General features: G+C 37.9%; 1 protein-coding gene across 1 annotated transcript; it reads left to right on the top strand.

Annotated features, from left to right (window-relative positions):
- The first annotated feature begins 4,991 nt into the window (after window positions 1-4,991).
- On the top strand, window positions 4,992-6,155 carry LOC133728445 (borneol dehydrogenase, mitochondrial-like). The gene is made up of 2 exons (XM_062155861.1): window positions 4,992-5,029; window positions 5,126-6,155. Exons 1-2 carry the CDS (start codon window positions 4,992-4,994, stop codon window positions 5,898-5,900), a joined length of 813 nt encoding a protein of 270 aa, XP_062011845.1. The 3' UTR covers window positions 5,901-6,155.
- The last annotated feature ends 8,927 nt before the right edge of the window (window positions 6,156-15,082 follow it).

Here is a 15,082-nt window from a genome sequence, read left to right as displayed (position 1 = left end):
AACCTTAGTCTTCTGTGGGAAAGAACCTTGTTTACCCTTGCTACAATTGACAATCTTAAGTGTGAATAAGGAAAATCAATAGCTTATAAATTTACCTATCATTGGACGGCTGGATCGTGTTGGTTTTGAGTTTCGCACGGCGGCGTGTTCGGCCATGTCTGGAGCAGTTTCTTACTTCATTATCATCTACTCGTCCATACGAGCATTTTGATATATGATATGTAACTTTTGGAGATCGTTTGATAATGTTAGGGTTTTTCGTAAGTTTGAATTGTTCGGTTTTCAATCAGTGTGGATTCGACAGTTGGATCGACTTGTAGTTTTGACATATCATTTCTAGAAGTGTTCCGGAGACTTTGGGTGGTCTCGGATTAAGTTTTTCCTCGATTGGTGTTACTATTTTGGGTTTTAGTTTAAATGAGGGATTCGAACTTTAATCGCTTTGTGATTTGTGTACTGAATTGAGACCGTACTTTCCTTAGGTACTTAACAGAGTGCGTTCTGTAAGTTATCTAGTTGTATAAATACACAGCTGGAATTTCGAGGTGAGTAATCTCACAATGCTAATTTACGAACGGAGTTACCTTATCGTTTTGGGAGTTATTTATTTAATTGCAAACAATAGTTGATATTAGTGGCATTCCTGAGTGAATGACTACGTGTGTGTATATATATACGTGAAATATATATGTATTGTTGGATTTGTTGTGATGCAAACAATATTTGTGAGTGGGTTCATATTATTGTTTTTGGGTGTGACATTTCGGGGAATCTTTTATTTGATTTGGGTAACATTTTGGGTCCAGTGCGACTCGATTAATGTTCAAATCAAGGAGAAGTTGGAGTCACAAATCATCAAGGAGAAGTTGGAGTCACAAATCATTAACATGCCACATGTACTTACTGAAGATCAACTTGCAGATATCTTGACCAAAGCTGTTTCTGGAAAAATGTTCCACAACTCACTAGACAAATTAGGTATGCAAGACATCTACTCCCTAACTTGAGGGGAAGTGTTAAATGAGCTGCAGCACACCAACCTCGACAAAGTGCAGCCTTAAAGCAGCTTTATATTTGTCTTGACAAAGTTTTCCATACTACATTAATGCTATGACAAAGAAGTATATGTACACTTCTCAACTGTAATATTAGAAGGATAGTTATGGTAGCTACTCTATAAGAGAAGAATTGTAAATTAGTAAGAGTGTTCTTGAATATACATAAATACATTACCAGATTTGACATAGTATCAGAGCAGTTTTGCTCTTGAGACTGATACCCATACCCATATCCATATTCCGCCTACCAGAAATACCAAGAGAAGAACCCTGTTTCTTTTTCTTACCTAGTACCCAGAAACTCAGAAAGTAAATCCATAACAGTACCTAAACAATATCATACGCATTGGGTTAGCAACACGACTATTGTACAACCATTGATGCAGTGTATCGAATAATGAAAAAAAAAATCGACCGTGTTTGTTAACAACACAGAAAAAAAAGGTGCACCATGGATAAGAACTCAAAGTTACATGTGTTTTTCAAAGAAACCTATGTTACGTGAGCTGCAACACACCAATCTTGACAAAGGGCAGCCCTATAGCAGCTCTATATCCACCGATCTTGACAAAGTTGTCCATACCACATTGATGATGTGATGCCCTGGAAATTCGTATTTATTTTCCGAAGGTTTTCCGGAATTTAATTAGTGGTTATTGGACGATTTCGTGGCTCGTGGACGGAGCAGAAGTGTTTCGGACGAATTATTAGTCGAATAATATGACTTTAGGGGGGGCACAAAGGTTGACTTTTTATACGTTGGGTTTCTCCGAAAACTTCCTTCACGAAAGTTGTAGAGCGCGTCGATACGAGTTTGTGGATATGTGGATCAGGGAAATCGGAGTTCGTATGAGAAAGTTATGAGCGATTGAAATTTGGGGAAATTTCTATAAATATAAGAAAATCCGAGATTTTTTTCATAAATCCCAAAACTTCCGAAATTTCCATTTTCTTCCCCAGAATTCTCTCTGTTCTCTCTCCTCCGGCAACCCGACCCGAGGCGAAACCCGGCATCCCGACCCGACTGGATCTTTCATCTTCGGCCACTTCCGGCGACGGGACAAGTCAAGGAACACTCAGACTTGCCTCGCCGACTTCCCTGTGGTGGTGGGTTGATCGGTGCCTCACTGGAAGTAGTAGTTCGGAGCGCCCAAAGTTTATGCTTTCGAGATCCTACTGGTTTTCCGATCTCCGGCGACTTCCCGGCCTATCTCTTCACGGTTCTGGGATTGCCTCTTCCTGCTGATCATCCCCATATAGGCCTTGCATCACGTTTAGGGTGTAGGGCGCTAGATCAAGGTTTGACTTTTTCTATGGTCCTGATTCGATCTGGAATCTGATCAGACGCACGAGATTAATCCAACTTCCAAGCTTGATCTAGGGTGATCTAGACCGAATCTCACTTTGCTCCAGGTATGAAAGTGGCTCACCTCTTCATTTTGAACATGTTTATAGTTGGTGACTTTGGCATCGGAGGTGGTTGATCTGGCGTTGACCGCCGTGGTTGACCACAATCTGAACCACCGCTTGTGGCGGCGCGTGATGGCGCGTCTGGCCTTATTTTTTTGTTCTGTTTTCAGTTTATGCATCTACGCATCGCTACGGTCGTTTTGATATATTATAAGGTTATTTTGGAGAAAGTTGATGCATGTTAGGGTTTTAGGGTTTTCAATTCGTTTCTGTTTTCGATCGGTGAGGATTTGGCCGTCCGATCGACTTGTAGTTTTGATTTGTTGACCGTAGAGCTGTTCCGATGACTTTGTGTGGTCACGGATGAGGATCCAACCGTTGGATCGTCGTTTAAGTGTGTTTATTGAATCAATTGCTAAGTTAGGATCGTACTTTATCTCGGCTGTAAGAGAAGACGCAGCGGGATTTAGAGGTGAGTAAATCTCACGTGGTTCATTTACGAACGGATTTATTTATTACTCGTAATTACTTGTTTAATTGTTAAATCATTTTCGAAACAATTTATTTGTTTTAAAATATATGAACTTGATCGACAACGGTTCATAGGTAGGTGAAAACAATGTTTTGATATAAAATGATTTTCGAGTAGTTAATTTATAAAACTATAGTTGGTATTAGTGGTCATTCCTGCGTGAATGACTACGTATATATATATTTACGTGGAATATATATATGGATGGAGTGGCTTTGTGATATGTATATGTTTGATGGTTATATTGTTGAAATAGTGAATTGAAAATGTGTTGTGACATTGGTGAAGAAATGATTGAGAGTTGATTGGATTGTCATTTCAAGTATTTACTCTTCGTGGCAATACATTATATCATGGAATGGTTGATTATATTGTGTTGAAAGAGTAATCGAGTATTGGTGTAACATTTTGAGTCGTGTGGGATTTTTAAATGTTTTCGGATCTACAGATCTGGTGTCACAGTGGTGACTATTTTCGGATCTACGGATTTGGTGTCACAGTGGTGATTGAGGCAATTATATCGGGAACCACGCCTTTCGCCGGGTTAGTGGTTACGATCAGTTAGAGCTCTAGTCTGTCTGCCTTGTACTGCATGGGAGTGACGCGTTGGGTCACTTGAGGCCCATGAGTACACGTGTTTTTAAAAGAGAGTTCGGGTGGGTTCTTTCTTTTATTGTCCAAGAGGGACTTGATTTTCATATTATGGGTGAGTTGTGTTAATATGAGTTATATGCAGGGATTACCGCTTTTTGTATTGTTTGTTTTAATGTAAATTCCTGAACTAAACTCTATGCAGGGATTTATATGATTTCTATTGTTTGTTTTTAATGTGATCTCCTGAACTAAGTTTCCATGCAGGGATTACTATGAATTCTTTTGTTTGTTTTCATGTGATCTCCTGAACTAAGTTTCTATGCAGGGATTATTGATTTTGCTTAATTCTTATTGTGGGTACAGTTGTGGGTTGTGATCTGTAGTGATTGATAAATGAGTTGGGGTGGTATGATTTTGGCAACCGCGTTATGTTGAGGGAAATGAGTATGATTTCCTGATTGTGTCGTTGAGGCAAAGAAATAGTGATCTAATAGATTGTGGGGACGTAAAATGAATTGAGAGACAGAGCATGTGGGTTTTTAGTTGGGTTGAAATTGTTGAGCATGTTATTGATTAATTTGAACTTGAAGTTTTGTTGTGATAATTGCATATTGTTTTGTTAAGCTAAGATGGTGAAAGTATGTATTTTGTGGAATTAAATATTGTTGCTTTAATTATCTCACGAGCTGAGAAATTATAAGCATGAGTGACGTGAGTCACTTTATTTGAGTTTACTCATACGGGCTGAAAAGCTTACCGGGTTTGTTGTTTACATTCCCGATGCACTATTCTATGGTGTAGGGGTTATTGTGCAAGTTAGAATATCGGGTGATCGTTATCGAAGCTGAGGTGGACTTTCCGTCACGTGGGTGTAGAAGGGCGCTCACACTTGTAGTCTTCTGCTGTGTAGTGAGTTGATGAGAGTGGTTAGAGGTTGAATTGATATTCAGTTTAATTTGTAAACTATCTGTAATGTAATATGTGACTCTAAAGAACGAGTCGGTATTGACATTGTGAGGTCAGTTGTTTGTTGCTTAGTTTATTTGAAGATTTTTCTATGTTTGTTTTCTTGTGTTTGTTCTCGCGTTTCGGATTTGAATTTTCTTTATTCAAAATTCGGGGCGTGACAAATGCTTTGACAAAGATGTATATGTACACTTCCCAGCTGTAATATTGGTAGGATAGTTATGGTAGCGACCCTATAAGAGCAGAATTGTAAATCATTAAGAGTGTGCTTGAATATACTGAAATACATTACTAGAGTTGATAACCTAGCATATGGCATGTCCCCATGTGTCATTAATTTGAAACAATTGTTATATTAATAAATGACGGTCATGTGTACACTCGATCAAATTGTTATAGCAGAGAGCTTCCAAAAAATTGAGTACTAAACCATGATGAGTTTCCCGTTACTCTCGGCTGCTGCAAGAAGGTATACACTGTCCATATATACTAGTAGAATCCAACTAGCATAAACTATAATGGTGCCATTCAGATTAAATTTAACTATTTGTGGATTGATACGTAGGCTTGAAGGTAAGGTAGCAGTGATCACCGGTGAAGCCAGTGGCATCGGAGAATCCACCGCCAGACTCTTCTCCAGACACGGCGCTAAAGTCGTGATCGCTGACGTGCAAGATGACTTGGGCCAATCCGTTTGCAGAGACCTAAACCCTTCAACCACCACCTTCATCCATTGTGACGTGACGAATGAAAAAGACTTCGAAAACGCTGTGAACAGGGCCATCACCAAGTATGGAAAGCTAGACATTATGTTCAACAACGCTGGAATCAGCGACGTGGTCAACCCAAACATCCTCGACAACAACGAGGCCGATTTCGAGCAGGTCCTCGGAGTGAACTTGGTCGGTGTCTTCTTGGGGATCAAGCACGCGGCTCGGGCAATGATGGGAGCTCGAAAAGGGACTATTATCAACCTGGCTAGCGTTTGCTCGATCATAGGGGGTGGCGCGTCGCATGCGTACATGAGTTCGAAGCATGGAGTCGAGGGGCTCACGAAGAACACAGCGTTGGAGCTCGGAAAGTACGGAATACGTGTGAATTGTGTGTCGCCGTATTTGGTGGAGACGTCGCTGACTAAGAAATTCTTTAAGTTCGATGATGAAGGAGTGGGTGGTGCTTACTCCAACCTCAACGGGGCAGTGCCGAAGGCGGAAGATGTGGCAGAGGCTGTTCTATACTTGGGGAGTGATGAGTCCAAGTATGTTAGTGGGCATAATTTGATAGTAGATGGAGGCTACACTATTACCAACTCAAGGTTCTGTATGTTTGAGCAATCTTAATTCAACGTGAATGTTCCTAGTCCAAGTTCATGGGACAATTAAAGAATGGACATACAAGCTTGGATATGATGCTTAAAGTATGACTGAATCTCAAATAAAAGATTAATAATAAAGAGTATTAAAAATAATAACAAAGTGTACAAATCGAGCTCGAAAATTCACAGCTGCTCATCAGAAGGATCTCAAGGTTCTTGTGAAGTACTTTAGAGAGTCAACACTATTGTAGCACAAAGTACAATAAGGAGTATTAATTGATTTGGCTTGTATTTGGTGTAGATAAGTACAAAGTTAAATAATACTATCTAACACCGTTTTTCTTCTTGTTCAAACTCGCTAACTGATGTTATGCTGAGTACTGTGTTCTGGAATTTCTAAATAATACTTGCTTCCTCTCTTCGTTACTCTCGCTCACACAAAAATAGTCCTCGCCTCACTCATCGCTCCCTTCTTCCTTCCTCATCATTTCTTTCAGCACTCATGGCTCTCGAAAGGGATCGTAGGAAAATTTACTGAATCTAGCAGATTTATGAATTGGTTGACTTGATGCATATACTCTCGCAAGCGTACGAATCGTGTCAAGTAAGGGAAGTATTAAAACCTTGATTATCGTACCTCGGGGATTAGGTGTTGGACCTACCGAGGTAATTGGCGCTAGAATAACTTAAAAGCATACAATGAAAAATAAAAATAAAATAAAATAATATTCACAAGGCACAAAGCCTCGGCAATGCTCGGCTTAGCTCACACTAAGCTTAATCAAAGCCACTAACTTGTAGCTCAAATGAGTTATGCACAATTGAAGGTAGAATTTTGTTCGGGAGTTTTGAATTGGGAATTAACTAAATTAAATGCAAACTAAAATAAAAGCAACCAACTAATTATCAAGCAAGAAATTAAATTGGGATTTCAAATTAATGGGAACATAGGAGTGTCGAGTGATTCACACTAACTATCTTGCAAATATCGATGCCAATTTCACAAAGGGTAAAATCCTCAAATGGTACCCGAATTATCACCAAATGCACTTTTTAGTACCTATAAACTTTTAGAGAGTCTAGTGGTACCTACACTATTCCTCCGTTAGCCCCTATGGTACCTCCGTCCATTATTCCGTTAAAAATGCCTACGTGGCAGCCATGTGAGACTCATGTGAGTAAAATAACAAGGGTAAAATAGTATTTTCATTCATATATAGAATTATAGTATTATAATATATTGAAGGTCTATAATTAAAAAGTAATTTGACACATAAAAAATAAAAATAATACCCAATCCGTTCTTCCCTATTCTCGGGTTACTTGGGGTAATTAATTTAAGTATTTTGTTTGTGTTTAGTTATTTTTTATAAAAATTAATATATATTCATTTGGTCAACTAATGAGATAATTTTTTCTCAAACAATTAATAGGATTAACCAATGGAAGTAGTAAGTAAATGGTAAATGTAGATATTCACTAATTAAATTCAATTCTAGCTCTTTTTTTTTTTAAAACCAAGTTTAATTTAGTTTTATAAAAAAATTGTAAAAAAATAGGGTTTTTACAATTTTATCCCTACTTTAACGGAATAATTTACGGAAGTACTAAAAGGGTTAACGGAGAGATACTACAGGTACTACTAGACTTTCTGAAAATTTGTAGGTACCAAAAAGTGCATTTCGTAATTGTTTGGGTACCATTTGAGGATTTTACCCTTTCACAAATGCATGCATTTCCTATATGTGTTAAGTCCCGTATCTAGTACCGGTCAAGGCTACTAAACCAATTATCCTTTCGGTGTATTGATTATGCCGGTTAGAGCCACAATCAACTCTCTAACTTGGGCATTACGCCGGTCAAGGCCGCAATATCTAAAATTAGAGGCCTAGAGAGCAAGATAATAGAGACCCATGCAAGATTAGCTACAATTAAGCTAACTAATGGTTACCACATTTAAATCCTAGATGCCATAGACTAATTAGTTGTCAATTTATCAATCTAATCATCACAATTGCCCACAACATAATTTCAAAGGGTGACAAAGCCTAGAAACATGCTTCTAAGGACCAATAAATTCGGATTCAAAGCATACACAAAGGAAATTGCATTTATATCAATTAAAGCATCAACATTTATACAAGATGAGTTAGAGCTAGCTTCACAACCCTAACTCCCAAAATTGAACTACTCACTACCCCTTATCAAATACATCATCAAATACATAAGAAATTAAAAGAAATAATAGAGGAGAGAGGGAACACAAGCTACGCTCATAATTTGCTATAGGCAAATATGAACCCAACTTGAAATTAAGCTCCCACTCTTTACCAAAGTCAAAAATCCATTTGTGGTAATGAAGCCTTGATGATGTGAAGTGGAAGCCCCTTAATTGCTCCTCCAAATTTTGTGAGAAAATGATAAGAGATTTAAAAAATGGAGGAGAGGGAGTGGGGATGTGGGTTTAGGTGTGTTGCGGCTACTGCAGGTTTAAGGTTTAGGTATGAGAGTATGTTTAATTGTATCTCTGCCACGTGTCATCTTCTGAGTGGCTCAACTTAATTAAACAAATAATTGTTTAATTACTGCATGTCTCTGCACGTGATGATGCTTTGATGATTAAAGCTCTATTAATTAATTAATTATTATCTAATGATTTATTAATGAAAATAATAATTAATTAACATAAATTCTTCTTTTCTTCATTTCTTCATTTCTTCATTATTTGCTCCGATTTCTGACTTGATGCATAAACTCTCGCAAGCGTACGAATTGTGTCAAGTAAGGGAAGTATTTGGACCTTAATTTATCTTACCTCGGGGATTAGGTGTTGGACCTAACCGAGATAATTGGCTCTTGGACAACCCGAATGCATACAATAAAAATATAAAATAAAATTAAAAAACTATAAACAATCAAGGCACCAAGTCTTGGCAATGCTCGGCTTAGCTCACACCAAGCCTATTCAAAGCCACTACCTTGTAGCCTCAAGACGAATATATACAAATGAGTCGATGGATTTAATGATTGAGAGTTGATTTGAACTTAACAAAAAGTAATGAAATGTAAAGCGATTAATATAAATGCAAAGAAATTAATAAAGTTCTAAACAATATGAATGAGAATGTCAGGTACTAGGGAGGTTCCTTCACCCAAATCATATGTGTCGGAAGCTAATCTAATATAGATGCAAATTTCCTACTTCGGCGGTAGTCGTATCCAAGGCAGTTCAAGGCTCAAGGACCGAAATTCCCTTTCATTGTATTCCTACTCCGGTTCAAGGGTCGTAGGAACTCACTTGACATGTATTAGAACCGGTTCAAGGTCACTAAGTCACATCAAGAGGCCTAGAGATCGAAGAATTAGACCACTAAGCGACTCGCCCGCGCAATCACGCAACGGGTGTAAATCACCATGCTTATAACCCCTCGAATATGAAATTGAAGGTTTCTAGCTTAGGACTTAGAGGAGGTCAAACCCCTAACTCCGTCCTAGACATGCTCAAAATACACACCCTAGAGTTGACTAGGCTCCTAGACATGCATTTTAACCGACAAAAATCGATATAAGCATCCATCATATGAAAATTGCATCATTACATTAAAATAAGCATCTTTTACACAAGATTTGGACTAGGGTACACAACCCTAGCCCCCCCCCCCTCAATAAAACTACTCACTACCCATCATTAAACTATCATCAATATACATAATTTAAAGAGAAAAAAGTGAAGAGAAGTAGGGAGTAACAAGAACAAACCACAAATTGCTATAGAGCAATTATGGCTAGCCTTGATTTATAGCTCCCCACTTTTACCCAAATGTAATTGTGATAAAACTATTGATGCTTGGGCTTCCCCCTTTGAATTCTTGAGAAATTGATGAAGTTGGTGGTGGAGTAGTGAAAACTAATGAAAAGAAAAGAAGAAATAATAGCGGGTGTGGTGGTGTGGTTTTCGGTGAAGAGAAGAAAAGATGAGAAAAATTGAAGGTGTGCGGCTACAGTAGGTTAGAGCGGATGCAAGGGTGTGGACGTGAGGTATATATATCTATCTGTGTGTGTGGCTGGGATCATATTTGTGGCAGGGAGAGACGGGAAAAATGATTAGAAGTGGTTGAGGTGGCAGCATGTGAGTGGCCAAAGAGAGAAAATAAATTAAATGAACTAAATGAGAATTGAAAGAGGATCACGTCGCGTGCAGCCGTGCAGGTGGAGCAGCCCTTCTTTTGCATGATTAATTAGTCAATTAATCAACTAATTAAGCAGTCAATTAATCAACTAATTAAGCTGCACTTCTTCCTTTCTAATTTTTCTTCTTTCATTTTTTTTTCTTTTCTATCTCATCTTTTCAACAACCACAGCATATTTTCGCAAAGCACTAATATGGGTAGTGAGATTTCACATCTTCATCGAAGTTGACGATAGTTGATCAATGTTGATTTTTCGTCTTTTTGTTGGAAACTCCATTTTGCTCCAATTTTGAGGACATTTTATCTCGTTTCCACACCTCCGCTTATTACTTACAAAATAAATAAAAATGAATTAATTATATTATAATTGGCTCAAGGATTAGCTTATTTATAGTGTTTTAAATACAATTATATGCATATAAATGCGTGTAATCAATTTCACGCCAAATTATTTTGATATCCGTGACTCCGCTTATTTTCGATATCCGTGGTTCAGTTTTGTTACCAGTGAGTAATTGTGTTAACCAATTTGTTCTTGTATTTGCAGACTGATGCCATATTTTTAACAGCTTTCTTGTTCTGATGCAGTGGCTTAGGATGTGTCAAGTATAAGTACATATTATGATTATTTAAGGGGAAAATCTCACAAATAGTACCTGACCTATTGGCCACTAATAACTTTCGTACCTCAAGTTCAAACAATATCAGATTGGTACCTGAACTTCTAACCCCGACCCAATATCAGTACCTGGGAACAGTAAAATCGTTAACGGGGTTAATTTTTGAAGGGTAAATCTGTCATTTCACTGTTCATCATCTTCAAAACTCTCCCCTCTCTCTGCAATACCAGATTTCTTCTTCTTCTTCTTCATACCTCATCACCACTATCAACCAACCTTTCACTTCTTCAATAGCCACCGTCCCATCCACCACCAACTCCTCTCACCTTTCCTTTGGTCAATTTGGGTTTGTGTGTGTGAGGTATGAAGAAGATAATGAAAAATCTGGGTTTGCAGAGAGAGAGGGGAGAGTTTTGGAGATGATGAACAGTGAAATGACAGATTTACCCTTCAAAAATTAACTCTGTTAACGCTTGAAGTTAAGGTACTGTTTGTGAGTTTTTCCCTTATTTAAGTGGTAGATTGTCTGTCTTTACTTTTAAAGTTTGCATTTGGAAAATTGGATCTATTTTCTGCTCCACCGCTGTAGTATAGTTGTCTGGTTATGATTGTATGGCATCTATCATACAACATCATCATCTATAATTATTTCCTGGGCTAACCTGTAGTCATTGCTTGAGAGAAGGTTGCATTAGATTCTCTATTTTCTTCTGGATAATACTCATGCGTTAAGATCGGGAGAGTATTATGTGAAACAAACAAGAAGAAAAGGAAAAGAATAATGAAGATCTTAGGGTTGGAATAATACTACAATAGCATATACATTTATTATATATGGTGTTTGTTTTGTCATTGTCTCATCTCATTTAGGAAGATACAGTGTGTTCAGATGTTATCTGAGACGGTGAGACTAATTAAGTTGGATATTACAATGTGTAATCTAAAGAAATTCTGTTAATATAGCTTTTTTTTTTCTCTCTCTTGGGAAGTTCGTTTAAGCTTGTGAGCGGTTTGAAAAACTGTGATTCTTGAATCTGCATACAAATATTAATATATATGATTATCAATGTAGGCTTTGTGCTCAACTTTGAAGGATGATGGGGCGACCGTCGTCTCTTGAGGATGTGACAAGCAAGCTAAGATGTGGTCCTTGGCTACTAACCAATTAAATAATGAATGTTGCTCTGCATGATGCCCCCATTAGAGACATGGCTGGGATGCCCGAGTTGAACCTCTTAGTCACTAGGAGCTTGGACAAGACTGTAAAGTAAGTAATACATATAAATGTTTTGAAAATGTTATGAGCTTGAACCTATATGGCTGTCTTTCTAAAATGTTATGAGCTTGAACATTTTGGTCATTTAAAGCAGAAATATGGAGCTATTTGTTGTTTGCTAATGGCTTTCACAGCATTCTTTGTAGATGCAGTTGTATTCACGGTTGTATTGGCCATCATGTCTTTGCTTTCTAGTTTTCTTTGGCCTCATTGTAGTTGGAGGTGCCAACATGATTGAGAAGGCATGGCATGGTGATCTGGTCTTTCACAAGCATGTCTTGATCCCTTTAAGTCTCTGTGTTTTCGCTTTTATCCGCTAGCCTAGCTTGTAGTAGGTAAATCAGGGTTATTTTGCCTATTTTGTGAACTGTCACGGATAATGATTTTGGACAGAATACCTCAATATTCAAATTACTCTTGTCAAATGTGGATTGCATTTCATAGCCGCAGCTACATATTTTGTTGACATCATCCTCATCTAAAGAACATGATGTCTGTACATAAAGTTTAAATTAGTTATAACTATAAAAACTGATGTCCATTAAGAGAAATACATAAGTTTCAAAATGAAAATTGATGTCTCATTAATCACAGGAGATCGAATTACTATGTTGGAACCGATGTGCCACAAACTAGTGCACATCGTGTTTTAGATGGAGATTGATGTCTGGTATAAGTATTGTCATTGATGAAGACCAGAAAACCGATGTGTGAGTCAGTATCAGTCATTGTTTCTTAAATGAATAACGATGTTAAAATGCATAGTTGTGTTGTAGGATCTATATTTCTTTAAGCATTAAAGACAATAAAATGAGGGTTTAACAATATTTAAACATACAAGTTTGTTATCATTTAAACGTATTTACATCAATTTATAATGAGGAACCGATGTCTAAAACGATACTAGATATTGGCTAAAAACCGATGTCTGGATTTTCCGGACCTTCCTCATCACCCACTAAGACATCGGTCAGGATTCTTTTTCTCATCGGTTTTTGGCCGATGTCTGAGGGCATTTTTCTAGTAGTGACGTCATTGCTACTTTTTCTCCCTTATATTACCTGTGCACAGCGTCACCTCTGTTTTTTTTTTTTTTTTGAATCAATGAAAGAGCTTTATTAATAGAACTCAACTAAGTTGATTACAATCATGTAGAAGCACATCTCGAATATCTTCGGGTGCTTCTTCTAACCAAACAAAACCTTGCTCTGCCTCAAAACCTAAAGCAGCTAAGCGGTGAGCCACCGCATTACATGATCTAGGAGTGTGTTGAATTTTCACACCTTGCAGCCTTCTCCAACTTTGTTTTATATCATCAATTAAACCTCCATTGGCTAGTAACTCATATTGAGGGCTGGAAATTAAACTTCATTAATTGCTTCTAAGCATTCACTTTCAATTACAACATTATGTAATTGTAATGAGAAAAGAAGATCCATACCTTCTCTAATGGCCAACAGCTCACATTGCTTTGGTGAGGCCGCATGCTCAATGGGACGCATGAAAGCAGCTTTGAATTGTCCTACTGCATCTCGTATTACCCCACCAACTCCACCATGATTTGGTATAAAAGCTGCATCCACATTTAGCTTGAGTCTCCCTTCTTCTGCTGGTTTCCATTTTTGCCTTACAAGCTGTTTTGCTCTTCGTTCAATCCCTCTGGCCTGTTGAAACTCCTCCAGCCATGTGAAACTACCAAGTAGCAGATCTTGAGCAGGTTGAACTTGACCATTCCATAAAGCATTGTTTCGGTTTTTTCATAATGCCCAATTGAGCATTAGTAACCTTGCAAACACTTCCAGTTTAAGTTCTATTGCTCTTTCTAGCATCCACTCTTTGAAGTTGATTCTAGGAAGAAAGGTATGCTGCAGATTAAAGGGTGCTTGAGATAAGAGTTGCTTTGCATTAGGACACTTACATAATACATGTGAAACATCCTCAATGTGGTGATGACATAGTAAACAAATCATATCTCCAGTATAACCCTTAGTTAGCAAACGTTCTCTGGTCGATAAGAGGTTATTGCATGCCCTCCAATTGCAGATAAGAACCTTGCCTGGCACCTTGGCTTTCCATAGTCACTTCCACAGTTCTTTATAAGGATCACCATTCGAAGTGGAAGAAAGAAAATTCTACAGGACTTGTTCTCTAGCAATCCAATAGGCTGATTTCACAGAGTAGAATCCCTTCTTTTCCAAGCTCCAAATGAGTTTATCATGACATTCACGTCTACTAATAGGAATGCATAAAACTTTTTCAGCAATATATGGAGGAAAGAGAGACATTACCAAAGTTTGATTCCATTCTCGAGTGTCACCATCAATTAGCTCTTCTACCATGTTCAAAGTAGTATTGGCCAGTTTCTGTAATTGATATTGAGGGACAATTGGGATCCAACGATCACTCCATATATTTACCTGAGCTCCATTGCCTATCTTCCATTTTACACCTTCTCTCAAAACAGGTCTTCCAGTGAGAATACTTCTCCAAGAGAAAGATCGAAGGAGAATCTCCCAACTCCGCATCCCAGAAAGAGTTATATGGAAAGTACCGAGCCTTATAGACTTTAGCAATGAGTGATTGAGGATTTGAGCGATTAATCTCCAACCTTGCTTTGCAAGCATGGCTAGGTTGTAGGCGTAGAGATTCTTGAAGCCCATACCTCCTTCCTGTTTAGTCAAACACATTCTTTCTCAGCTCCTCCAGTGTATCTTCCTTTTATCATCTGTATCTCCCCAAAAAAATGAAGCACATAGTTTATGAATATCATCACAGAGACTTTTCGGTAACAAATAGCAATTCATGGCATACAATGGCATAGTTTATGCCACTACTTTGATTAAAATCTCCTTTCCTGCACAACTGAGAATTTTTGCCTTCCAGCTAATCAATTTCTTAGTTAGCTTTTCTTTGATGTACTCAAAAATTGCTGTTTTTGATCTTCCAACACGCAGTGGCAAACCTAGGTACCTGTCATGCTCATCTTCTCGTTTTACAGCCAACCTGTTTTGATGTGCCATCTCCACATTCCGGCTAAAGACAACACTGCTTTTCTACTAATTAACTTTCTGCCCAGACACTTTCTCATAGAAATCAAGGAGCTGCTTATACCTTACACATT

This window comes from Rosa rugosa, chromosome 2, assembly GCF_958449725.1.
Source record: "Rosa rugosa chromosome 2, drRosRugo1.1, whole genome shotgun sequence".
Taxonomy (NCBI): domain Eukaryota; kingdom Viridiplantae; phylum Streptophyta; class Magnoliopsida; order Rosales; family Rosaceae; genus Rosa; species Rosa rugosa.
The sequence above is the reverse complement of the archived record's forward strand: the minus strand, read 5'-3'. Positions and strand labels throughout refer to the sequence as shown.

Bases quoted from the DNA above. Each gene is read 5' to 3' on its own strand.
- LOC133728445 (XM_062155861.1), top strand. From the start codon at position 4,992: ATGATGAGTTTCCCGTTACTCTCGGCTGCTGCAAGAAG. The intron at 5,030-5,125 runs GTATACACTGTC...ATTGATACGTAG, and splicing joins CTCTCGGCTGCTGCAAGAAG to GCTTGAAGGTAAGGTAGCAG.